General features: G+C 44.3%; 1 protein-coding gene across 4 annotated transcripts in view; it reads left to right on the forward strand.

Moving 5' to 3' along the window:
- Positions 1-1,361: 1,361 nt before the first annotated feature.
- Positions 1,362-27,020, forward strand: part of LOC308590852 (meckelin-like) — a 32,816-nt gene continuing 7,157 nt past the window's right edge. The window contains exons 1-20 of one of the 4 annotated variants that reach the window (XM_081201151.1): positions 1,362-1,395; positions 2,550-2,642; positions 2,855-2,928; positions 3,019-3,084; positions 4,360-4,460; positions 5,048-5,126; positions 5,732-5,809; positions 6,358-6,423; positions 7,588-7,732; positions 9,677-9,782; positions 11,145-11,238; positions 13,346-13,402; positions 13,793-13,891; positions 14,134-14,232; positions 15,273-15,371; positions 16,829-16,931; positions 18,524-18,654; positions 21,749-21,889; positions 25,427-25,507; positions 26,591-26,707. In XM_081201151.1, coding sequence (XP_081057277.1) covers positions 2,627-2,642; positions 2,855-2,928; positions 3,019-3,084; positions 4,360-4,460; positions 5,048-5,126; positions 5,732-5,809; positions 6,358-6,423; positions 7,588-7,732; positions 9,677-9,782; positions 11,145-11,238; positions 13,346-13,402; positions 13,793-13,891; positions 14,134-14,232; positions 15,273-15,371; positions 16,829-16,931; positions 18,524-18,654; positions 21,749-21,889; positions 25,427-25,507; positions 26,591-26,707 — 1,752 coding nt within the window. In that variant the 5' untranslated portion in view covers positions 1,362-1,395; positions 2,550-2,626. Of the gene's footprint in view, positions 1,396-2,264; positions 2,643-2,854; positions 2,929-3,018; positions 3,085-4,359; positions 4,461-5,047; positions 5,127-5,731; positions 5,810-6,357; positions 6,424-7,587; positions 7,733-9,676; positions 9,783-11,144; positions 11,239-13,345; positions 13,403-13,792; positions 13,892-14,133; positions 14,233-15,272; positions 15,372-16,828; positions 16,932-18,523; positions 18,655-21,748; positions 21,890-25,426; positions 25,508-26,590; positions 26,708-27,020 lie in introns of those variants that run through there. The other 3 variants (XM_081201148.1, XM_081201150.1, XM_081201149.1) reach the window with 3 other exon arrangements.

Raw genomic sequence — 27,020 nt, forward strand, 5'->3', positions numbered from 1 at the left:
CAGTGTCTCATTTCCATATAGCTAATTGTGAGATTCATTGGGAGTTCAGAATTCTGTATTTGACTTGTTTGACATATATATAGATACATATATATATATGATGAGATATATTCACCCAAGTTCTCTTGTTTTGTATTTAAAGTGCTGCCATGTTCTGATGTGTTGGGTACAACTGTTGTACTGACTGACATGTTGTACTGCGATTGTGCAATTTAGTATCCTTTGTGGAATACTGTTGTTTTTAAACTCATGTATTGAAAGCATTTCAAGTCCTGGTTATGAATGGATTGGGGAAGTGAAATAAAACTTGTTGTTTTTTTTAACCCCTACACTGAATTCTGTCTTTTTCATAACCAGCACATGCATTCTTTTCCAGATCTATTTTGGCTTGCTGGGGAAGGAGGAATAGGTCAATTTCACTTCTCTCTTTCATTTCTTCAGTCTTAAATTCAATTTATACTATTCCTGTCCTCTGTTTGCATATTTTTTTTAAAAAATCACACAAAAATTTTGTATGCATTTTCATGTCTGTTTCTCCCAATACACACATTTCTTTACACGGTTTTACCTAATCTGCACATTTTCCCAAGCAATTCCCTCTTGTGTAATGCTGCTTTGTATGCTATCTCTGCTAGTATATGCATTTCCCCATAATATACCGTACATACTTTTCCCTTTTTTGTGGGAGAACTGCATCATAAAATTCAAAGATGTGTGTTTGAAAGGACAGTTCTGTTTTGGTGTGCATTTTGGTTTGGGAAATATGAGGCAGGTAAATTCACATTAAAATATGAACAATTGGATTTCTTTTCACTCTCTTAAGAATCTCCTCTTTTGTAGAAAAGGGGTGTGTGTTTTATTATGATCTAATTGGGGGTGGCATTAGTACCTTCTACAGGAGCTGCATCTAGCTGAGTGCTTACACCACACTAGCCAAAATGACACACCCACCCACCAATTTTGTTTGGACTCCGTAACTCCCATCAGCATCAACCAACATGACCAATCTGCAAATCACCCAGAGATCTACCAGTATATCCTGATCTAATTTCTGCCCTACCATGACCTAATTGACATAATAACCAGGTGGAGTGGCCACTGAACAAGAAAGGATCTAGGAGAAGAGGTGCCAAATCGCCATTGGTTCAACAGATGCAATGGAGTTACCAGGATTGCTCTGTCAGACCTTTCCCAGCATTCTGTCAAGTTGGAACAACTGCTAACACAGTAAAATAAAAATTACAGTCATTTTTTTTAAAAAAATATCCATTGGCAATGTTTGAAATGGGAAACGTAATTTAGGCATTGTACACCTCTTTATTTAGTGCTATTTTCCCCACCCCAGAGTGTTTCCAGATGGAGCCTTAATGTGCAAATAGATCACAGAGATTGCAAGTAAGTAAATGGAAATACGTGGTTTGTTAGTTTGTTTTTACTTACTTGATATTTCTGGGGAAAGAGTAAATCCAGATTAAATTTGGGGGGAGGGGAGAGTGGGCTGGCATTTTCATGCCATTTTGCAGTGGCATTTTTGTAGTATGGAATTTTAGATTGCAGGGATTGCTAAGCTACAACAGCTACATGAGGAGCACACAATAAATAGCTGTCTGGAAGCACCCTAAAATAGCCTTAAAAACATTGGATCCCACCCCAAAATAGTGATAATCTGGAAACAATCACATACCGGCAAATTAAGGATGCAATAAGAAAAGTGATGCAGAATTGCACTGAAAAGTGTGGACTCACCCTTTGTTGCAATATCCTCTAAACTGCCTGCAAATAAGCCAGAAGGAATACTCAATAAATAGGTGACATTATCTAACATTCAAGATGAATGTTCAGTAAACAGGTTGTTTGGAAGTGACCTTGGAGTATCCAAAGGTATCTTCTTTCTGCTGTTTGGCTGTACAGTACAGACAAAAAGTACTTCACACAGCACATAGTTAATCTATGGAACTCACTCCCACAGGAGGCAGTGATGTCCACCAACCTATATGGCTTTAGAAGAGGATTGGACAAATTTATTAAGGAGAGGGCTATTGAAGGCTACTAGCCATGAAGGCTTTGTTCTTTCTTTGTGATTGAAGGCAGTAACGCTTTTGAATAACAGTTGTCGGAAGCCACGGGAAAGGAGAGTGTTCTTGTGGTTGGGTCCTGCCTGTGGTTTTCCCACAGGCATCTGGTTGGCTGCTGTGAGAACAGGATGCTAGACTAGATGGGCCATCAGCCTGGTCCAGGAGGCCCTTCTTACATTCAACCTCAGGAATCCCAGCCGCTTCCCTTTTGCATGGAAGAAGCCACACCTGGCTTTGGTTACCATGGATGCCCTTGTCTGTATACACTCTCCGGCCAGCCAGGCTTATCCAGTCAACAACTCCTTTCTCCAGAGGGAATAAATATGGGAGAGAAACTAACACCTAACTTGGTGAAGAAGGAGCCTGAGTTGAGAATGCCACTTCACTTGGCCTGCCTCCTCCTCTGTCTCTGCTTGCTTTACCTCCCTCACGGCTCCACGCCTCAAATTATCGGGGGTGTTCCTGTTTTGTCAGGCCCACCAAGGAAATGTGAGACCGAAGAATTCTTCAATATTGAGACGGGCCAGTGTGGCTCCTGCGCCCAGAAACAGATGCAGAGCCCTGACGGTGAGTGTGAAATGGATGCAATAAAATAAGTTGCAGGGAGCAGGGTGGCAGTGGAAAAAATAATCCCCATAATTAAGAAGCCAAGCAAGAGGGAGATTTTTATATATAAAAAAATATAGTTTTGAACTGCAAGCACTTGATGTATCAGGATCTTAAGGAAGGACCCTTAAAGGAATCAATGCAAGGTTTTTGAGTGTTCCTCCTCTTTCTAGGCTTGGAGTGCGTTTGTGTAGCTGGACTGAATGAGACAAATAAGCAGCCATCGCCTCTCGACTGCCGTGGCTGTGTAAGAACACATTCCTTCATTCCTTTTTTTCTCATATGCAGGCAGGCTCTTTCGATGTTGACTTTCTCTCTGCCCCTTCCTCTCCTTCAGAGTAATCTGCCACCCAACACACTCTGGGAATCCATGTTCCTTGACGACAGTTTCCTGAGTTGCAACGTAAGTGGGGTTGGGTTTTTTTGCTCCACTTACTCCTCCTTGCATTGCCAACTTATGCTATTTTGTGGCTTTGGTTGGTATCCTGGGAATGTCCCCAGAACAAAGAATGCTCTCCCCTGCTCCCTCCAATGAGCTTCTGGGCAGGATCAAAGCTCTGCTGCCTTCTCACAATGCCTCTGCACTCACTAGTCAGATCGCATGAAGCTGTTATAAAGCAGGTCAGGCTGTCTGTCTGTTTAGCCTGGAAGCTCTCTAGTGAGTATAGAGTAGTGGTTAGAGAGTCAGACTAGGATATGGGAGATCAAATCCCCACTCAGTTAAGAAGCTCACTGAGTGACCTAGGGCCAGTCACCAATTTGCCGCCTAACCCTAGCTTACAGAGTTGTGAGGACTGAACAGAGAGGAGGGGAGAATAATGTATGCCACCTTGAGAGCTCCTTGTAGGAAAGGTGGGTTATAAATTGTAGTAAAAGGGTTTTCTGGCAGATATATTTTTCCTCTTCTGCAACCTGATCCTTTGTACGGATGATGCTGAGGACTGTACCTAGAACTTTCTGCCTGAGTTGAAGGGGACCTTTCAGCTGGGCCAAAAACACTCATTGAGGATACAAAGTTTGGGGTTTTTTAAAAATAATAAATAAATTGGTACGTTTATAGCAGTTAAAAAGTTTGGAAGCTGGAACTACCCAGTGACATCACCACCTGTTCTTATCACATGCCCACATCACAAGAGAGCAAATAAAACACACAGAGGTCCCATTGGTAAAGAAAGAAAGGTTCTTTACTTACAGTTTCTTCATATTAACAAGGATAGCTTTGGAGTCTAAGTGACCTGGGAACTAGTCCTCATGGCTGCTTCTTGCAGGAGAGAAAGTGGGTGAAGTTTAAAACTTATCTGTTAGTCTCAGCCCTGACCTCTACTGACTGGAGTCAGGCAAGGCGGGAATGCGGCCTACGAAGACTCCTGAGGCCTGGATAAACAGTCCTGTATTTGGGTCTCAAGTTCACCACCCCCTGCTTTACATTCTCTGTCAGCGACCCCAGACTGACACACATGTCATCTTCTGCAAGCTGCTGTCCCAGCTGTTGTGTGTATTCTGTGAGATTCCTCCTCCTGCATCTGACATCTGTGTTAATGTTTAATGCCAAACAGAAAGACCCGGGAGGCCTTGCAAAGGCCTTTTCTCTGGATTTAGGTGCTCATGTATCTCCAGCTCTCCTTCAAGCTCTTGCGCAGGAAAGTCTTCACCTTTTTTCAGTTTTACTTTTCTCTAGAACACCTGCAATGTGACGGCCTGCCAAATTCTCACAAACATGGTCATTTTGGAAGCCTTCTCTTTACAAAACCGGGCCTATGATCTCTATATGAAGACCAAGTGAGTATCCATCAATCTTGGTGCAAGGAGGTATTTATAGCCCACTCATAATATATTGCGTGTGTGGCTTTTTTTTGAAGTAAACTGCATATCTGGAGGGCCTGATCCACATAGGGAGTTGGCATGTGGGGCCTTAATCCCACCCCTTCTGTGCTGCAGTCTCGGTCTGGAGGAGCCCCATGGCTGGTGATTTTGTGGGACCTTCTTTCCTAATGCAAATATACCAGCTGTAAGGCTATATAGCCGTACCTCAGAAGTCGAACAGAATCCATTCCGGAAGTCCGTTTGACTTCTGAAACGTTTGACTTCCAAAGCACGGCTTCTGATTGGAGCTTCCTGCAGCCAGTCAGAAGCCACAGAAGCCCCGTTGGACATCGGGCTTCCAAAAGAACGTTTGAAAACTGGAACACTCACTTCTGGTTTTCAATCATTCGGGAGCCAAAACATTCGACTCCCAAGGCGTTCGGGAGCTGAGGTACAACTGTAGTGTATGAACTGGCATCACATTTAGCCTGACCTTAAAAGTTTCTATTCATATGAGAGCATTGCTGCTTCTCAGATAAATCCTCACTGCATTTTCTTCTCAGAAGCCAATATCTTCCAAAGCTGTGGTACGGTAATCATGGAGGAACTTCCCCTCGGATGATTTTTGGGAAGACTTCAAAGGCAAGTCCAAGCAGGCACAAACACTGGCATTTGCTGTGTGTGTGTGTGTGTGTGTGTGTGTGTGTGACACACACACAGAGAAACAGACAGAGACAGAGAAAGCAAGCAAGCAAGAGGGCAAAAATTAAGGTTGTGTACACATTACAGTAACACATGGGGTAACGGGTGACAAGAGAAAACATTGCTTAGTTTAAAGGGCCTGGATGGAAGAACTGTTGGGGGATTAATTGCTGCTAAAGCTCATCTCTGCAACCTGTTCTTAACTCTGGGACTCAGCAATAGTAAACTGGAAGCAATCTGGGGTGTCTCTAAGCATGTGCAGAGTGTCATTGACTTCTGAACAACCTTAGCCCATTTCCCAGCACCTAGGATTATGACGCAAACGTTCCAGGGTGACATGTGTTGCCTCAGGCAAGCTTGAGGTCTTATTCTCTTTGTAGATATTAATTACTGTTGTCCAGCCTGCTGCCAGTCATTATTAGCTTTTTTTAAAAATTGAGCTGAATAGACTATAGGACTGCCTTTGCAGAAGGGCTTTTTAAGGTGTACAGAAGCTGGCTGAGAACATTCGCCTCCAGTTACTGTCTTTTCCCTCATCTCTACAGATTGACTTTAAGGTCATAAAGTACAATGTGCTTGGAAAGTTCTTAGGCTGGGAAGATGTGAGAGGAGCGACGTTGCAAGTGAGTCAGTTTCTTTCTGTTCTCGGTAACATTGCTGTTTTTGCTGCAGTTCCAATGGAGAATTTTTTTATATAGTCACCCCCACTGTTTATCCCTCAGCTACTGTTATTCATTAGTAGACTGCCCTGAAACTGGAGGTTCCATATAACCATCATGCCCAGCAGCCACTGATAGACTTCTTACTCTCTTCCTCCCCATCCTCCTTCCCCACTTCATCAATGTCTCTAGCCCTGTTTGAAAGAGGTCAAAGCCAGCAGCCACCTTCATATCTTGGCCAGCAAGTTCCCTGGGGCAGCTCCTCAGCAACTAACCTCCTTTCACAGGATGGTTCTGAGAATAAAATGATGCTGTGTGTATTCTCTGCCCTCCTTGAAGGAAGGACTGGATAACATAATTTAAAATTTAATATAGGTCTCAGTGCAGCATACTAGTTTAACACGTATAATTAGCAGGATTTGCATGTTCGTTTCATGGGCATTTGGGAAGAAAAAGTAGGAAATTATGGCTGTGTGCAATTTCTGCCTCTTCTTCTCTTTCCATCTTCTTAGCTCTGCCCAGACAGACAGAGTGTCATGGATGCTGCCTTTGTGTTTGGAACATCATACAGCCAGTCTGTAAGTGTTGGCTTTAGTGCAAGACAGCTTTCCCCTTCTGAGATCCCAGGGGGGTGGCTAACCTTTTTCAGCCTGTGGTTTGCATTGCCTCATTGGAACCTCTCTAGGGGCTGAATGCCAGTAGTGGGTGTGGCCCCCACCAGGACCGGCCCACCCATGAGGCAAGGTGAGGCGACTGCCTTGAGCACTCAACACACTTTTTAGACATGCATCATTTCGCGACACAGTAATTCAGTTTTGCTAGCAAACCAGAGATTAAACTAATCCCTTTCCAGCCCTGGGAGGGGTGTGGGAAGTGTTTGTGCAACACACTGCAGCCAACACACTAACACAGTTTGGAAAGCTCTGCTTTATGGCATAGATTTGGGGGGGGGGGGGGACGACCTTTTCAGCCCAATGGCTTCATTCCAGTCTGGAAAGCATTTCAAGGGCCAGATGCCAGTGGTGGGAGGAGTCAGAGGCAAAAGTGGGCAGGGCAACAGATGTAAATATGACCTTTGTACAGTAGGCTAGTTTCTACTGCCACACACCTCTCTGTTTTCCATCCAAACAAACAGGGGCCATGATCAGAATTCAAGAACACATTCTAGCCAGGCAAAAACACTAAAGGAGGGTGTGAAGCAGGGCCTGGGGGAAGGGTGTGTGGCCCAGGGAAAGTTCTGAGGGCTGGAGAGAGACGCCTGGCCCCAGGGCCTGGGATTGCCTACCCTTGGCAATGATAGGTTTAACACTACTCTGCGATATGGAAGAAAAACGGCATCTTAACATAAGGAAATGAGTAGGTGATAAAACTGGCATCTGTTGCAGCCTTGAGCCATCGCTGTAATAATTCATTTGAATCAGAGTCTGTGCAAAGTGTTTTTACAACACTCATCTCACTTAGGTATATGTTATGGCAGAGAACCCTGACTGTTGTGGCATCCCCTCTCCTTAAAGCTAAATCACACTCTTTTCAGTGAAGATGACTGCTGTGTATAGAACTGCAGGCTTAATTCATTTTTGCATGGGGCGGCTCGTGTTCTAATCTATGTTGTTCTTTTTTTAACTGAGTAAATAAGGACGACTCAGAAGAGTAAATGGATTCACCCTCTCCCCTGCAGACTCTTTTTTTTTTGGCACAGTGAAGAGATATGTGGTAGTATCTAATAATTTTCCATTTTATAGTGTACCCTTGACGTCTCCGCCCTACTGCAAGGTGTCCCTGAACCTGTCTTTTATGAGATGTTCTTACAGTTTGAGGATAAAGAAGGACGTGTCCGACTGTGGCCAGTCCCTGTAGAGAATCCAGCAATACTTACAAACAACCAAGGTGAGCCTTTCCTTGGCTGTGTACACACACCATACATTGAGAGCACATTTTAAGCACTCTGCTTCCCCCCAATAATTCTGGGAATTCTAGCTTGCCCATCATAGACTGGCAGCACCCTTAAGAAACTAGAGTTCTCAGGATTCTTTGAAGGACGATGTTTCAGAGGGTTAGGGATGGGGTTGTTAGGAGCTTTGGGTATTATCACCCATACAAGCCTTTACTTCTCCCTCATCATTTCTCTCTCCTCAGTCTCTTCCCCTCTTCTCTTCCCTTAGCCTTTGCGCTCCTGACTTTTGGATGCACAACTAATTTCTTTAGTTCTTTCGCCCCACTTTTCCAAAGCGGAAAGCTTTTAGTGCCGTCTTTACGACCTTTAGTGATCTTTTCGAAGCGCACATCCTCTGGCAAGGTATTTGCAGCAGGCTGTACATAAGGGCGATGAAGCATTGCATGCAGGTGAGCGAGTAGGCTGGTGGTGGAGGAGGAGGAATGAAGTGCTCTCCCGCTCTGTGAAAGCAAGCCAGCTGCCAAATGAGGGAAAGACCCCTTTTCTGCACCCAGTACACAGGACAGAACCACAAAAGACTAGTAAACAGTTGTGCAGGCTAGTAACACTTTGTGGGGCTGTTTACAAGACTGATACTTGATGTATACCTTGCAGCCGCAGCTTTTCAACACCCACTCACCAGATTTGAGTCCAGTAACATTACAACAGTTTTCCCTAAGCCATGATTGTATACATACTACCGTTTACTCTGCATCACACAACATTAGCCACCAATCCATGTCAATCTTGTATTTATCCTGTTGTTTCTTATGAAATAGGGACGCGGGTGGCGCTGTGGGTTAAACCACAGAGCCTAGGGCTTGCCGATCAGAAGGTCAGCGGTTCGAATCCCCGCGATGGGGTGAGCTCCTGTTGCTCGGTCCCTGCTCCTGCCAACCTAGCAGTTCGAAAGCACAACAGTGCAAGTACATAAATAGGTACCGCTCCGGTGGGAATGTAAATGGCGTTCCATGCGCTGCTCTGGTTTACCAGAAGCGGCTTAGTCATGCTGGCCACATGACCTGGAAGCTGTATGCCGGCTCCCTCGGCCAGTAAAGCGAGATGAGCGCCACAACCCCAGAGTCGTCCACGACTGGACTTAAACAGTCAGGGGTCCCTTTACCTTTACCTTTCTTATGAAATACTGAGTTTAGATGTATGTTCCCCTCCCCTCAAAAGAGCCTCCCCCCAACTTTAATCCAAATTGCATCCTAAGCTGGCAATGTGTACACATCCTGTTTAGTTTAACATTTGCAGACTGCCACAGTGGTAGCTAATCTCTTCTTTGGGCTAAGGGCCTCATTGACTCATGGCCAGCTCTTCATGGTGAAGTGGGTGTGGCAGAGCTGGAAATGTGGATGTAGTCAGTAACGTTAGAAGAGTCCTGCTGGATCAGGCCAATGGCCCATCTAGTGCAGCATCTTGTTTTCACTGTGGCCAGCCAGATGCCTATGGGAAATCATCAAGCAGGATCTGAGCACGTGAACACTGTCCCCTTGTGTGATCTCCAGCAACTGGTATTTGGAAGCATTACTGCTTCCAGCTGTGGAGGAAGAGCATAGACATCATGATAACTAGCTTAGCCATCAATAGCCCTACTCTCCAGGAATTTGTGCAAACCACTTTTAAAGCCAGCTAAGCTGGTGGCCATGACTGTCTCCTGTGGGAGCCATTTCCCTATTTCGACTATGTGTTGGCTTAATGCTTTCTTTAATTACAAAGAATACATAGAATTGACTACTCGGTATACAGTGTACTGCATCATACAATACATAGAACACAATATACAGTGCCTCTTTGTCAGATGCTGTGTTTCATTATTTTCCTCTCAATGGCACAAAGGGCTGAGTCTTCAGCATATAAAGGCTTTTGCTCTCCACCCCCAATGATTTTTCCAGCATCCCATCTCCGAAGATTCTTTCTGGTTGACGGGCTCTCTGGCAGAAAAGTAAACCTGACAAATGTCCCAGCAACTGTTACATTTGCAGCAGAATTGATCCTCAGGTAAAAGTAGTAGTAGTAGTAGTAGTAGTAGTAGTAGTAGTAGTAGTAGTAGTAGTAACGTGCAGACGTGTGCTGCAATTGCGGGTGTGGAGTGTGGGGCAGGGATTTGGAGAATGAGTGTTCCTGCAGTTAGTTCAATAATCAAATCTCCTACCCATTTTAATCTTCCTTGAAGGTCTTGTCTTGATTGGTATGTTAATCAGGAGATTGTGTGGATTTTAACCGCTGCAAAAATCCCTGATTCTTGCATTAATAGACAGGAATAAGCAGTTAGTTTGGGCATATCTGGGACAAACAAGGCTTGTGTCTTGGCTAAATGGAACAAGCACTTGTTTGTTTGTTTGTTTGTTTGTTTGTTTGTTTGTTTGTTTGTTTGTTTAGAAATGCAAATAGCAGCTGTTGTGTGTGTGGTCATTATTAGGCTCTCAACAAGCAAAGAAGGGAGAGTTTAACCCTTTCCTCTCTGCTGTAGTCCTGATGATTACCGTACCTTTCCTTTGAGGAAATCCTGTCTTTTGAGGACATCGCCCACTGGTTCCCAAGAGTTTCCCTTGAAATGCAATCAGCTGCTTCAGAGAGATTATTTTTGTTGGCACCCAGGTGGGGAGTTTGTGTTAAATTTTCCCTCCCCACCACCCCCAGCCTCAAGGATGCTATTTATATAGCAAGAAACATGCAGATAAGCTGCATTTACGCAATTAATTTGACTTCTCAGATTGCCCCCTCCAGGCCAAATGCAGCCCTACAGGCATCCTCACTGGACCTCCTTTACGCCTTCCTCTGCTGATAATTACAAGGGGAGGCGGATTGGGACTAGAGGGTGAAGTTGCACCCTGGGGAAAGGCCTGGAGGTCTGGGAGGTGCTGATCTGGATGTTGGTGGTGGGGAGCACCTAGAATGCCTAAAATGTGAGGTCTGGGTTGCCTGGCTTGACTCAGGACGCTGCTTGCTGAGTCAGACCCACTGCTCCATCTATCTCTGTATTGTCTACACTGACTGGCAGTGGTCCTGCAGTGTTTCAGGCAGGCAGTCTTTCCCTGCCTTGAGATGGTGGGGATGGAACCTGGGACCTTCTGCATGCAAAGCAGATACTCTGCCACTGAGCCATGACCCTTTGGGCTGGATAAGCTCCCCCACTCCTGCTGCCCTAAGGCATCTGTGCTGGACCCACCAACATCCTCCGATTCTGCATGTTTTAAGTACATTGACCTTGACTTCCTTCTGCCCAATTAGCACCTTTTTCCTCCGCTGCAACTCGTTTTCTCTGCAGAGGCAGAGCGATTCATCACTCCTTCCTCTAATTGCTGGCTTTGTCCTCCGGTTAACCTTCTTTTCCCTCTTCCTTTCTCCTGGCTTATACAGTGTATACCTGCCAACCGGGACTCCTGGAGGAGACAACCCCCCTTTCCTGCTGACAGTGAAATATGCAACACGGAGCAGCACTGGAGTCGCTCAGGCAAGGGGGGACAAGGGGGGGCTCAAGTCCTCCCCTTCACCCACAGCTGCTCTTCCAGGAGGGACAGAAATACATGTGTGCAGCAGGAGCAGCTGAAACAATAAGGCTGGCTCCATCCCCCCCCCTTCCATTTTCCCCTTCCCTCCAGCAGCTGTTGCTTCAGCAGGTGTTAATTAGAACCGGGTTTGTGCTGGGAGATTGTCAGGGCTGAAAGCAAAGCCCCCCCCCCCCGCCTGGATGCTGGCCTGCCTCTCCCCCTGCAAGGAAGCTGCCTCTGCCAGTCAGATGAGAAGTCACCCAGGAAACAGGCAGCGCAAGGTTGGCTAAGCAAGGCCATGTCTGCTGTAGTAGCTCAGCAGTAGAGCAGCTGCCTTGCATGCAGAAGGTCCCAGGTTCAATCCCTGGGATCTTCAGTTTGGGGCAGGGCAAGCTGGCAGGTGATGGGAAAGACTGTTCTCTGCCCAGGACCCCAAAGAGCCACTTCTAGTAGATTAAGAGCGTACAGGTGATTTGTGGAGGATTTGTAGAGGATAAATAAGACTTAATGGATACTAGCTGTGATGGCCATGTTCTGCCTTCACTGTTAGAGGCAGCATGAGAATCACAAGTGGGGGAAGAGCTGTTGCCTTCAGATACTTCTTGTGGGCTTCCCACAGGCACTTGGTTGGCTACTGTGAGAACAGGAGGCTGGACTATCCCCCAGAGCACTTCATATGTCTTCTTCTGATCCTAATGGGCAAACTAAGATCAGATCCACACTGGGGAGGCCCCCAATCAGTCCAGGGGATAACTCTTAACTCCTACTCCCTCCCTGAAACCCTACCAGTAGACAAAACTGAGCTACATGGACCACTGGTGTGACTCAGTAGAAATCAGCTTCCTATAGTTCAAATTAAAGTTGATTGGGAGTCATGTGCAACAAACCTGCTTCCTCCAAAATGTCAGGTTTCTTGCAATAAGGAGTGTGAGGGGAAATGCACTCGTAAGTGTAGGATAACACTTGCTTTGATGCTATCCAACCCCTGCAACAAAATTAGAATGAATGGTCATTAAAAAGCTATTGTTGTCTAATCTCCCTGCAGAAAAAATCAGAATGCATTCACAGTAAACTGGTTGTCTGGAAGCACCATCAGACCCAAAACCTTTAAGCTTCATCCAGCATGCAGCTCTCTGTCCCTTGAGTCTCCCTCCTTCCCTTGCCTGCCTGCCCATCTACAGTCGGTGCTCTCACTCCTTCCTTTTGCATACTCTGCTGTTCCCCTACAACTCAAGTTGGTTATGCGCAGCACAGGAGGATTCCCTTTGCTACTTGGCTTCGACTCTGCAGTCTCATTGATTTACTTGGTGTGATGGGTTTTCAGCAAGAGGAGAGAAATGCTGTCTCTGACAGTGTGGTTTGCTGAACAAGGGGAAACACTGATGGACAAAGTCACTGAGAAATGAGCCCGCCATCATTTCTGTTAACGTAGCATGCCAAGGATGCTGTTCCTTGCATATGCAGAAGAGGAAAATCCGGTATAAATATACTAATGCTGAGTGTGGATACTTCCCTAGCCAAAATGGCACCAATCATGCTCAAGCCAGAGGTATTAACAGGCTTAGAAGAACTTTAAGCTTGTTGGGGTGGTGGGGGAGGGGGAAGAATGCTTAAGAGGGATGACCCCCAAAAGTTAACAACAGTCCAATGAAAAACTGGGCACGCTCTGTGGGCATGGAATTGTGACTGGCTGTTGGGGGCAAGGGGAAAGAAAACTGGGATGGGGAAATGGAATGGAGTATCCAGGGCAAGGGCCTTGCTGGCTGGAACACTGAACAGTAGCACTCCACACGGTTCTCACGTGCATGTTGCAAAAAGAAAAATGCATGCAGAATCAGACAGGTTGTTAATAACAGCTTGAAATGGGTTACAAGAGCTTCCAGGGTTTCAAGAGTGCGAAGATCCCAAAGCAATTCAGATGATGTCTTCTGCCAGCTTACCCAAACTTTGCACGATGTTTTCCAAAGCTTCTGACAATAACGACGTCAGCTGAAGCTGTGCCCACAGCCTGCAGCTAACAGGCCTGCTTTCTTCCTGTTATTACTTCTCTGTTCTGCTATTTCTTTTCAGGTGTCATTTTCAGTCTCTTATATCCAGGATCCTGGAACGGCTCAGCAAGCTACAGATGTGAGTAACTCTCATGGCAGGATTCCAGAAGGGTAGCTGTGTTTAGTCTTTAAGACACTCTTCTTGGGTTTGCTGTGCAGACTCATAGGTTTAGGGCAGCTTAAGCTTTCATGGGCCCATCCCATGAAAGTGAAAATAACATACAAAAAATTGCATTATATTAGGAAAAAGTGCTTAGCAAAAATGTGTATATTTGGAGAAATTCACACTAAAATGGTGGTGCATTTTATTGAGCACTTTAAAATGAAAGAATTTGCAAACCAATGTGGAGAGGATAACTGAAGAATGGAAAAATGAGAAACAGAAAAAACCCAAAACAAGACCGGTTCACTCGTCCCTATGGATGACACACCTGCTACTGTCCTCCATCCCTGCCCTCTCTCTTGACAGATTGCATTTGGAGCCCTGGGATTCCTTGCAATCATCTATGCCTTGCTGGAGACCAGCACTTGGACCCGGCGATCTCGACTTCCAAACATAAGCTTTATGGTAAGTTTTCCTTTCATGGGTGAGCTGCTGGAAATTCCTGCAGTCCCAAGAATGGTGTGTTGCTTGATTTCCTCTTCCTTTGTTGGGCAGACATGGCAGGTATATTTCTGCCTGTTTACACTTTGCTAGCAGAAACCTGGCTATAGATGATAGTGTAGGTTCCATTTTGCTCCATTTGCAGTGCAGTCTCTCTTTTCCTTCAATATTTTCTTCCCTCTTGAAACAAAATTATTTTCCTGCAGGTCATAGTGAAATTCTTTGCCAACTTCAGCGGATCTCTAGCAAATGTCTTTTTCATGGTCAGCCTTGGAATTGGCATTTATTGGCTCATAGTTTTCAAGGTAAGTACCGGTAACTCTCGGAACTAGAATATTCCTGCAGGTATCTGCACTGCATCTTTCTTCCACTTGGAGGTGATGTCAGATGCCGCTGGAGGGGAAGAGGTGTAGCTCTTGCAGAAAGTCTCCTGTTCAGTCCCCAGCATCTCAAGGCAGAGCGGGCAAGAATCCTGTCTGATATCCCGGAGAGTCATTTCCAGTAGACAATACTGAGCACAACAGGCCAATAGCTATATTCAGTTTAAGGTAGCTTCCTGTGTTCTTTCCAGCCAAATCAGTAATAGCCAGTGTACTTGAAACATAGGAGGCTACCTTTTCAAGAGTCAGACTACTGGTCCACATGGGCGTAGCTGCCCCCTCCCCCAGCAAAAATCCTGGCTACGCCCATGCTGGTCCATCTAGTGGCTCTGTAGTATCAAGAATGGCTGACAGCAGTTATCCAGTCTCTCTCAGCCTTACAGGAGATGGCAGGGATTGGACTGGGGGCCTTTTGGTATGCAAAGCATGCACTCCACTACTGAGTTTGGTTCTCAGTTTGTGCCCCTAATGAGGTTGCAGGTTCTGTGCTGGAACAGCCATTACCTAATTGCAAAGTGATTATGAGTTCTAAGCCCTGAAGAATTGTCAGTAGGTAAAGGCCTTCAGAGGGACGCAGGTGGTGCTGTGGGTTAAAACACAGAGCCTAGGACTTGCCGATCAGAAGGTCGGCGGTTCGAATCCCCGCGACGGGGTGAGCTCCCATTGCTCGGTCTCTGCTCCTGCCAACCTAGCAGTTCGAAAGCACATCAAAGTGCAAGTAGATAAATAGGTACCGCTCCAGCGGGAAGGTAAACGGTGTTTCCGTGCGCTGCTCTGGTTCTCCAGAAGCGGCTTAGTCATGCTAGCCACATGACCTGGAAGCTGTACACTGGCTCCCTCGGCCAATAAAAGCGAGCTGAGCACCGCAATCCCAGAGACGGCCACGACTGGACCTAATGGTCAGGGGTCCCTTTACCTTTTAAAGGCCTTCTCTTTTCCATCCTCATTTCCAGTCCTTCTTCCAGGGTCAGCAATTTTCTGCAGTTGAGAGGACACTGCCCACTGCTGGGAGCCAAATAGAGACCAACTTTATCATCTACTTGTTGTCTGCTCTTGTGTTAAAGGTAAGAACATTGGGAGATCTGGGTGTTTGAGATGGCTCTGGCATTGCATCTCACAGAGAAATGTCAAAGTTTTAAAAGATGGCATACGTAATCACAACAAAAAACACTGACGGGAAAGGTTGTTAGGGCTGCCCTAACCTGGATGGAAATATCATGCTGCTTAATAATTCAAGGGACTTGAAGAACATCAGTTGCTTTAGCAAGACTGAGACACACTGACACAGCTCCCTGGAGAGCATGTCTAGGCTGTAGGCCTAATTTAGTTCAACTGGCATCACTTTCCTCCAAGCGGCCCTGGGAATTGTACCTCTGTGAGTCTTTTGCTAGCAGGTAAAAGTGATAGGTTTAAAAAGAAAACAAATCTTAGGTCCTGGGTAACAGCAGTTTTTATTTACCCCAGCCTCTTTATTCAGGCTGCTGTTGTTTTCATTCTGCCACTGCTGCTTATTTATAGAATGGTAGAGTTGGAAGGGACCCCAAGAGTCATCTAGTCCAACCCCCTGCAGTAGTATTACTATTATTGTTATTTCACTTAATGCTTTTTTCAAAAGATGTCTGTAGTTCACTTGCAAATACCGTATTTTTCCGTGCTTAAGCCAATATATTTTCCTTAGAAATAATCAGCTAAAATTGTGGGTTGTCTTATACAGGAAATTATCTGTGGTGATTGTGCATGTGATAGGTTGCTGCGGCAAGGCGTGCTGATGATTAGCTGTGGCTTTGACAATTGGGCGGGCTATTAACAGTAGCAGGGAGGCATGCATGCAATCGGCTGTGGTTGTGTTGAGTGTGCTGCTGGGTTTTCGACGGTGAGTGTGCAGACGATTGTTTGCCGCAGTGATGCGTGCGATTTGCATTTGCGGGCAGGCTGTAGAGCGATTGGCGGCTGTGCCCCCCTCCCAAAAAAGATCAACAACTTTGGACGATTTCCCCCTAATTTTTTTTTGCTGCGGTCCCAAAAAATAAGGTAAAATAAGGTATATACCATGTTAGTGTTCAGAATGGCTTAACTTACATTATTTTGTTGTAATTTCGAGTAGGGAAACCTGACTCACTCCAAACGTTACTGGACTACAACTCCCATCCTTCCTGACCATTGGCCATGCAGGCTGGGCACAGTGGGAGGTTTAGTCCAACAGCATATGGAGGGCCACATGTTTCCAGGGTAGAGAGGCACCTCTTTGCTGTGGCCTTTGACACTTGAGGGGTACGTTTTTAGGAGACACTCTGGGGAGAGTTCCAAGGGCCAGATACAAAAGTCTGATTCTGCCGTAAACCCTGCCATAGGGTGCTGAATTTAAAGGGACCGTTGGCATTCGGGATTGGAGTACGCCTCTGCCTAAGGCACTGGGGCCAGTGGTTTGAGAGCTGCTATTGGGAACGTCACACTCTAAACCTCTGGACAACCTATATTTGCATCACTGAGAAATAACCCTCTGCGGATGATTTTGTTCCAGAGCTTGGACCTCATACATATTCTGATAACCCAGTTAACAGTTTCTATCTTCCTGATAGACTGGGAGAAGCCAAAGGAGAGAGGAACAGCAAAAGCATCTATGGGTAAAAGTTTGCCTTTGTTTTCTGATAGGTTGTGTATAGGGCTGTAAGAAGGCTGTGATCTGAAGGCAGCAACTGAATGTTGGAAATTTCAAAACAGACAAAAGAAAGCATCCAACCATGGAAGCAGAACATAGCTAATTGTGGCTAGTAGCCATTGATAGCCTTTACCTCCATACATTTGTCTAATCCATTTTTAATAGTAATCCAAGTTTGTGGCCATCAGTGCCTCCTGTGGGACTGAATTCCACGGTTAAACTATACGCTATACCCAACTTCATTGGGTGTCCACACATTGTCGTGTTAGGAGTGAGGGTGCAAAACTTGTCTCTGTCCACTTTCTCCATTCCATCTCTGTGCAGAGCACGTATAGACAAAGTGGTGCTCTCCAGACATGGTTGTACAGCCAACTCACATCTTGCATATGTTTAACTTGCATGATTTCTGCTTTATTCACTTGGTGGCCAGCCAGCTAAAATCGCACAAATTAAACATACAGGGGGCGGAGAGCTTAAAAGCATTTCTTGTGCAGTGTTTTCCTGGTGTGGAAAGAGCTCTTAAGCTGTCTACCTTGCTCACTGGGCTTTTGGAGATCTTGCGGGAACTCGGGCGCCTTGAGAGATCTCTCAATAGCCTCCTAGAGCCCTGTAAGAGAGCTCTGCCTCACTTGGCGGGTAAGACCTGTTTGTTATGCCAGCTCTAGAAAGGTAAGGATGTTTGTGTAGGGGTGGGTCCTAGGCGGTGGTTTGACTGTTCAATTTTTTTGTGTATATGTACCATCCTTGAAGTGTAACCCCCACACAAGGTTCAAGTTGACTATACTGCAACTCCCATTATCCCTGATCAATGGCCATACTTGATGGGACTGATTGTGATCCAGCAGTATTTGGAAAGCACCTCACTGGCTACCCATGATCTAGGGCTAGCCAAGGAGGATATCTGCTAGGGCAGCATGCCAATCAGTGCTCCATCTACAAATCTCTGATTAGCTAGGAAGAATCATCCGATGGCTTTCCCTCCCAGTCTCCTGTGACTGCTTCCAGTTCCAGGGTTGTGCTCAGCCATTTTAGTTTAAAACACAGCCAAAAGTAAACCCCATCTTATCTTGCATCCCTTCACATGCCCTTTCATTCCACCTACTATTGTATTCAGGCAAAAGGGGTTGGCCATGGGGCTTCCTAGCATTTTGTGGGATGGAGCATGAAACGTTTGACACCGTGTGCTTGCTACCGGAGGATGTTCTTGAAGATCTAAAACTTTGACTCCCAGGAAAATGAGGGCAATGTTACCTACAGCACATTCGCACAGCTGTTGTGTGATACTTGCTTGTTTAATTAGTGTTGGCAAATCACTTTGAGGCCCTCGGTTCTTCTGGGAAATCAGCAGGAGCCTGTTCCAGGAAGCAAGCTTGCTTCAGATTGTAACGATTTCATATCAGGAGAGGTAAATTAACATAAGCAAGGGCTCAAGGAAACCCAGGGGCGTTGAGCTTTGCACTTTGCCAAGAATCCGATAAGCTCGTGTGGAGTCTTCAAATAAAGCCAATTGTTTCAGCTTCATTGTGTGTGTGTTTTAACCTCCCTCCCCTGCTTCAGGATATCAGAAGGCTACTTCCTCTGTGAGTGCCTGGAGAACTTTTCTGATCGCTAATGAGTGGAATGAGATCCAGACCCATAGAAAAGTGAACCCTTCACTCCAGTTGTTTGCCGTCTTGCTGCTACTGGAGGTGAGAGAGAGAGAGATTAAGGAAAGAAAGTATTTGCTGTGCAGTCTCTGTGCTCTGCTACTGATAACTTTCCTCTTTCTCAAGGTCACTGATATAATATACTTAGGACCACAGTGTGCACAACCTTCTGCACAGATCACCAGGGGTGCAAAAACTTCTGTCAAACTTGAAGACAGTTAGATTTTCTATGGGCCAGCTCAGAGGCAGGAGGAGAGGAAGTGTCCATTTAGACTGGTAGGGTAGAAGGCAGGGAGACCAGCAGTAAGTGGAGCCAGAGCCAGGACAGGCAGAGGTAACATGCTAAATTCCACAAGGGCAACACTGAGACTAATGGAGGAAGAAGCTAGCAGGCAGGACATGGAGGTTGCCATCTTCTTTCTTCTTTAGCGATCACTTGTAGCCGAGTAAGATTGTCTTCCATAAACACAGTTTTAACAATGAGTCCGTAAGTGACTGTGGAGGCAATTCTGGACCCACACATCCTTCCACGGTGGGGACATTGGTTCCCGGGCAGGAGTTGATCACGTTTCTCCCTTGCGTTCTGAGTTTGAGTGTCTTCAAAGTCCATGACTCCTTTGGTGAAGGCTGGTCTCCAACTGGAGCGCTCGTAGGCCAGTGTTTCCTGGTTGTCGATGTTTATACTACATGTTTTTAGATTTGCCTTGAGACAGTCTTTAAACCTCTTTTGTTGACCACCAGCATTACGCTTTCCATTTTTTGTTAAGATATTTAAGCACTTGGCCAACACCACATCACCCTTTGCCAATCAGTTTTTACTGAAGTGTTTGACACAGTAAAGACAATTTAAAATAATTACTATACTTCTAGTTTTTATAAGACCTTGCAGTGTTTTTAACATGATGGTGCGGTTTAGAAATATTTAAAGAAAGGAAAATAAAATAAACCTTGGGCCTAACCTATGACCTTACAGTGCCTTCATGTAACTTATAAATTGGGCATTTCTAAAGCTTTTTAATTCTCCAAATTACAACGTGGTTGACTCAGCAGCCCTCTCAACTCTTATGACTATGTAATCAATCCAGTTTTGTGGAGGGTGGGGGAGCCATACCCCTGGGCCCACGCAGGGAGGTTGAGAAGAGACTTAGACTTTAACATCTTCAGAAACAGATGGGTTTCAGAGGGAAACAGAATTAAATGTGGTTAAAAAAGTGAAATACCTGGGGGTCAACTTGTCTTCCAAAAATTTGAATTTATTTAAAGACAATTATGAAAAATGTTGGTCAGAAGTTAAAAAAGACCTAGAAATTTGGTCAAGACTGAAACTTTCCTTGTTAGGCCGAATCGCAGCTATAAAGATGAACGTTTTGCCAAAAATGTTGTTCTTGTTTCAAACCTTGCAGATCGTGGACAGAGTGGAATGTTTTGGAAAGTGGCAGAAGGATATTTCAAAGTTTGTTTGGCAGGGCAAAAAGCCCCGAATAAAGTTTAAAATACTAACTGATGCAAAAGAAAGAGGGGGGTTTGCCCTGCCAGACTTAAGGTTATATTACGAAGCCGCAGCCTTCTGCTGGATGAAAGATTGGATTTTGCTAGAGAACACTGATGTCCTAGATCTGGAAGGTTTTAATAATTCGTTAGGATGGCATGCGTTTTTGTGGTATGACAAGGTAAAAACACATAAAATGTTTAAAAACCATATTGTCAGGAAAGCAATATTTATGGTCTGGACAAAATACAAAGACTTACTTGAAGGTAAGACTCCGAGGTGGTTATCACCAGTTGAGGCCAAGGCCCGGAAAAAAACCCAATATGGAGGCCGGCTGGCCGAAATATTGGGAAATAATAGAAAATATAGGAGATAATTGGAGATTGCAGAGCTATGAAAAATTAAAGGATAAGGTGCAAGATTGGTTTCATTATGCCCAAATTAATGAGGTTTTTAAGTTGGATAAAAAAACAGGATTCCAGGTGGAAAATCGAAACTTGAGACAGAGCTGTTAGAACCAAAGACCAAGGTATTATCAAGAATGTATAACTTGCTGCTTAAATGGAATACTCAGGACGAGACAGTTAAATCAGCCATGATAAAGTGGGCTCAAGACATTGGGCACAATATTATGTTTGAAGACTGGGAAAGGTTATGGACCACTGGTATGAAATTTACGGCATGTAATGCCTTGAAAGAAAACATTATGAAAATGATATACAGGTGGTACATGACCCCAGTCAAGCTTGCTAAGATATATCATTTGTCTGATAATAAATGTTGGAAGTGTAAGGAGGCTGAAGGGACATTCTTTCACCTTTGGTGGACTTGTCCAAGAGTGAAGGCCTTCTGGGAAATGATCTACAATGAGTTAAAAAAGGTGTTTAAGTACACCTTTCCTAAGAAACCGGAGGCCTTCCTCTTGGGCATTGTGGGCCAAAAGGTGTTAAAGAAGGATAGAACGTTTTTTATGTATGCAACCACAGCAGCAAGAATTCTTATCGCTAAACACTGGAAGACTCAAGATTTGCCCACACTGGAAGAGTGGCAAACGCAATTGATGGACTACATGGAGTTGGCTGAGATGACTGCCAGGATTCGAGATCTGGGAGAAGAAGCAATGGAGGAGGACTGGAAAAAATTTAAGGACTATTTGCAAAAATTTTATAAGTTATATGAACTATAGGACTTCGCATGACTTGGAAGGTTAGCCCCAGCAAAGAGAGTGGAACATATATGAAATTAGATAATATTAATGAAAGAACCAATGTTTAAATGTTCAAAAAGGATAAATATACGTGTTTATAGAGTAATTGGATAATAAGTAATTTAAACTTAAAATGCAATTGAAAGTACAAAAGAAATACATGAAACAAGGTTATAATTTGCTGACAAATTTATTATAAAGATTGCATTGTGCGGGAGATGTGAGGAAGTCCGTTGGAAGATTGAAATAAGCTTTGGAAAAATCAGTTTTTCTTTTTTTTCCCTTTTCTTTTCTTGTTTTCTTTGTCTTTCTGTATTGTTGATATCTATCTGGAAAAAAAGTAATAAAAATATCTTTAAAAAAAGAGAGAAGAGACTTAGACCCAAATCCCACTATGTTCTGTTGAAGTGGGGACCAAACAGGCTTCTTTTAATTTCTAGGTGGTGGGGCTTAAGAATCTCACATCAAGAGACCTGAATGTGAATCTGCACCCGGGACCAAATGCATATCGTGCTCCTTGGAGTCCAATTCTTCGGTTTGGGATTGCTGCTTCTGTTTGGCTGGCAGTAGGGATTATACAGGTGATCTTTCTCACTGAGTTTGGTTTAACAAAAGCTGTGTACACACTATAGCTTTAAAGCATATTTGAAGCACATTTTGTCTCTCAGAATTTACGGCATTGTAGTTTGCTAAGGGTTTCTGGGAATTGTGCTCTGTGAGGAGTAAATGGCAGTGCCCAAAATTGTTTGAGGGAAAGAATGTGTTTCCAAGGTATAGTGTGTACACAGCCTAAGAATGTGTGTGTGTGTATGTATATATATGTATATATATATATATATATATGTGTGTGCGTGTGCGTGTGCGTGTGTGTGTGTGTGTGTGTGTGTATGTGTATATATATATATATATATATATATATATATATATATATATATATATTTGCTTTCGTAGATTTTCACGGGTACAGGAATGCAGGTTTTGGTGTCTTCGGGTGACTTCCCGTGTAAGAGTTGGGGTGTCTAGGCGACGTTTCGACGAGGTCTCACTCGTCATCTTCAGGCTGGTGCTTTCGGCTTCTTGTTACTGGAACAGAGCAGGATCTCAGTGTTTGAGTTCCTATAAATACTGTTGAGGGGGTGTGGTGTATAGCCTCCAACGTTCTGGGCAGAGAGGAAGTTCCCAGGTTAGTGTGTCTTTTCTTCTTTTGTTCATTAATTACTTGAGGGATATCTTGAGTGATTTCTTGAGTGATATTCTGAGTACCACTTAGGAGGGTCATTAGGTGTGGATTAGTTGCTAAAGCTTTCGTGTCTTGACCTCTTGAGCTTGTAAAGAGTTTTTTCTGAGAAGATGGCTGTACTTCACTTAGTTGTGCTCTGGCTTGGCTTCGTGTATAGGGGCGAGCTGTGGTTTTGTGCCCTGTGCCAGCCAGATCTGTGTAAGGATTGCAGGGGGGTGCAGCATCCGGAGGTGCCACTATGGTTTGGCTACTGGATGGTGTCTGTAATTTATCTGTGGAGAGGGTCTGGGTTTGGGTCTGGTGTGGTTGATTGGAGATGGCGTTCTGTGTGCCTCTGGTTCTGGTGTCGGTTTTTGTGGGGAGGGCTATTTTCCAGATGTCTGGCAGGCGGGACGTATCGTCACGCTTGTTCATGTTGTGAGGGTGTTTCTCTATCTCGATGGCTTCCATGATTATTCTCTTGTGGTGGTGTTCCGTGTTAAAGAGCAATTTGGAATCTGAAAAATTAATTTCGTGTCCTGTTTCTTTCATGTGTTGGTAAAGAGAGGAAGTTTTTTCTTCTTTTTTGACGGCATTCTTGTGTTCTGCGATACGTGCATTTATTCGTCTGTTTGTTTGTCCAATGTACGTGGCTGGGCAGACTTTGCAGGGTATTTCATAGACCCCTTGGTTTTCTAACTGGATTTTATCTTTGGGGTTTCTGAGGATATTGGCTATTTTTTGGTTGGTGCAAAAGGCTGTTTTGATATTGTGTTTGTGGAGGATTTTGCTAATTTTATCTGTAGTGCCCTTGATATAAGGAAGGAGGGCCATGCCATTGTTTTCTTCTGTGTCTTGGTTTTTGGGGGGTGTTTCTTTTTGGATTAGCTTCGTAACCCTGTTTTGCTGGTATCCGTTGGCGATTAACACATTTGAAAGATTCTGTAACTCAGTTGTCAAGTGGTCTTTGTCAGCCAGGCGTTTGGTTCTGGAGATGAGAGTCTTGGCTACGGACACACCACCACCCTGCACAAATAAACTCCGTAGCCAAGACTCTCATCTCCAGAACCAAACGCCTGGCTGACAAAGACCACTTGACAACTGAGTTACAGAATCTTTCAAATGTGTTAATCGCCAACGGATACCAGCAAAACAGGGTTACGAAGCTAATCCAAAAAGAAACACCCCCCAAAAACCAAGACACAGAAGAAAACAATGGCATGGCCCTCCTTCCTTATATCAAGGGCACTACAGATAAAATTAGCAAAATCCTCCACAAACACAATATCAAAACAGCCTTTTGCACCAACCAAAAAATAGCCAATATCCTCAGAAACCCCAAAGATAAAATCCAGTTAGAAAACCAAGGGGTCTATGAAATACCCTGCAAAGTCTGCCCAGCCACGTACATTGGACAAACAAACAGATGAATAAATGCACGTATCGCAGAACACAAGAATGCCGTCAAAAAAGAAGAAAAAACTTCCTCTCTTTACCAACACATGAAAGAAACAGGACACGAAATTAATTTTTCAGATTCCAAATTGCTCTTTAACACGGAACACCACCACAAGAGAATAATCATGGAAGCCATCGAGATAGAGAAACACCCTCACAACATGAACAAGCGTGACGATACGTCCCGCCTGCCAGACATCTGGAAAATAGCCCTCCCCACAAAAACCGACACCAGAACCAGAGGCACACAGAACGCCATCTCCAATCAACCACACCAGACCCAAACCCAGACCCTCTCCACAGATAAATTACAGACACCATCCAGTAGCCAAACCATAGTGGCACCTCCGGATGCTGCACCCCCCTGCAATCCTTACACAGATCTGGCTGGCACAGGGCACAAAACCACAGCTCGCCCCTATACACGAAGCCAAGCCAGAGCACAACTAAGTGAAGTACAGCCATCTTCTCAGAAAAAACTCTTTACAAGCTCAAGAGGTCAAGACACGAAAGCTTTAGCAACTAATCCACACCTAATGACCCTCCTAAGTGGTACTCAGAATATCACTCAAGAAATCACTCAAGATATCCCTCAAGTAATTAATGAACAAAAGAAGAAAAGACACACTAACCTGGGAACTTCCTCTCTGCCCAGAACGTTGGAGGCTATACACCACACCCCCTCAACAGTATTTATAGGAACTCAAACACTGAGATCCTGCTCTGTTCCAGTAACAAGAAGCCGAAAGCACCAGCCTGAAGATGACGAGTGAGACCTCGTCGAAACGTCGCCTAGACACCCCAACTCTTACACGGGAAGACACCCGAAGACACCAAAACCTGCATATATATATATATATATATATATATATCCCCTTGATGCTGTATTAGAATAAAGGGCTATCTAGGTCATTCTACATCTCCTCTTCCTTTAGTGCTAGTGTGGAAAAATGTAACAAATGCAAAATCAAGAGCAATAGCTAACCATTTTTGAAAGGTCCTTAGGTAGGTAACATGACAAAAGAAGTGAGCAATCTTATTGTGTGCATGTTGTGGGACACCCTCAAAGACCTCATTTACTATATTAAGAAATAAGGCCAAGGTCGCCAACCTTTCGGACTAGTGGACACATTTTGGATTTTGAAAGAGTGCTGGCTTGGGGTATCAGTCACAAAATGGGTGCCATGGAGAGGTTGTGGCAAAACACAAAAACGTTGCCATGGGGAGCATGGCATAACACAAAAATGAGAGAGGCAGCCATCCTTGGCAGCCTAACAGAGCACTTTAATTGCGCAAATCTAAGTTTCCAGTATGCGCTTGAACCCCTTCTGTAAAATGAGGCACCCTTTGAGTATTGCTGCTGATGAGGAAACTACTGTGTGCTCTTGCCTACCATAATTACAGGGTGATTATAGGCAGCATGCCTTTTTTTTAAAAACAGGTGCTGTTTTCTGTTGGGTTATATGAGCGGTTTGTAGAGGACAAGATTCACCAGTTTGTTGATCTTTGTTCCCTGAGCAATGTGAGTCGCATTATATTTATTTAACAGGATTTCTATACAGTGCAGCTTAATCATTCAAACTGCTAAGCAGTTTATGCTCATGTACTTATTTACTATATTCCTTCACCAAATGGTCCCAGTGTGGATTACAAAAATGTCACAAATTTAAAAAATACACCTTCATTAAAATAATAAAATTTTAATTATTTTATTTGAATGCTATGAGAGCCCGTGTGGCATAGTGGTTAGAAGACAACCTGGGAGACCAGGGTTCAAATCCTCACTTGGCCATGAAGCTCACTGGGTGGCCTTGGGCTAGTCACTGTCTCTCAGCCTAACCTACCTCACAGGGTTGTTGCGAGGATAAAATGTCAGGGGAAGAGAACCATACAAATGTAGTAAATAAATATGAAAATTACAATCATAATACAAGCCAATAACAAAACAGTGCAGAGCAACAAATGGCTGAGCTGCAGAGAGATAAAAGTTTGGCCATGCACCATTAGCCAAAGTCACCACAGGATCAGTTTGTTCACTATCCTGCTCCAGGATGGGTATGCAGGGTATTATCAGAACAAATAAAGTGCACAGGCCTTCTAGTGACTCATAACTGATTAGTTTATTCAATGTATTTACAACCTGCTGTTCAATTTGAATAGAATTTCCAAAGCTGCTGCTGATGGTAGTATTTGTTGATAGTAGTAATAGTAGGAAAACAAATTAAAAAATTCTTAAAACAACAACAGCATTAAAGCACTGGGGCAAAGTAAAAACCAACACCAGGTAAAATCAGCAGATGAGATGCATTCAGTATGAAAGCCATCTGATCATTGGTAAATTAAAACCATACTAAAATGATTGAGTGGTGATTTTTTAAAGTCTTCGTCTGCCTGGGGAGAGGGCATTCCTTAACTGGGGCACCTGCCCCCAAAAGGCCCAGATATGTTGGGTGTGGTTGAATTGCTCTAGAGGGGAGTCTTAATTGTGCCATTGTTAATCTGTAAGCAAGCTTTGATTACAATCGTGTTCAAACATGTTCTGAAACTGTATTTGCCCATTTGATAAATGGTTGCGTGCTTCATTTGCCTCTCCCTGTCCCTCTAGGTTTCAGTGTTCATTTTGACACACAGATGTTATGGCTTCTACATCCATGGGAGAAGTGTCCATGGACAGGCAGATGTGGGCATGGACACCATGCTCACCTATATCAGGAAGGAGGAGGTAATAGTGTCTACTGGTCCATCCATCTGTCCTTTCTCTTTATGACAATTACTTTGTGCTCCTGGGAAGGCTATGTCTCCCTGTTGGATTTGCCCATTTTCAAGTGAGCTTGTCAGGATTTAAACCCCATTAGCTACTATTTTTACAAGGCTATGGGGATCATGATTCAACTGAAACTGGAGGGAGTTGAAAGGTAGAACTTGTGGATTTTATAGTCACCACATCACCCTGCCCCCCAATAATAGGAACATTGTTATCAATTCCATTAGGTCTTGTGCAAAAATAAGGCATGGGGCAAGGTTTCTATGGCTCT

The sequence above is a fragment of the Podarcis bocagei genome (assembly GCF_964188305.1).
Source record: "Podarcis bocagei genome assembly, chromosome: 7".
In the NCBI taxonomy this organism is placed as follows: domain Eukaryota; kingdom Metazoa; phylum Chordata; class Lepidosauria; order Squamata; family Lacertidae; genus Podarcis; species Podarcis bocagei.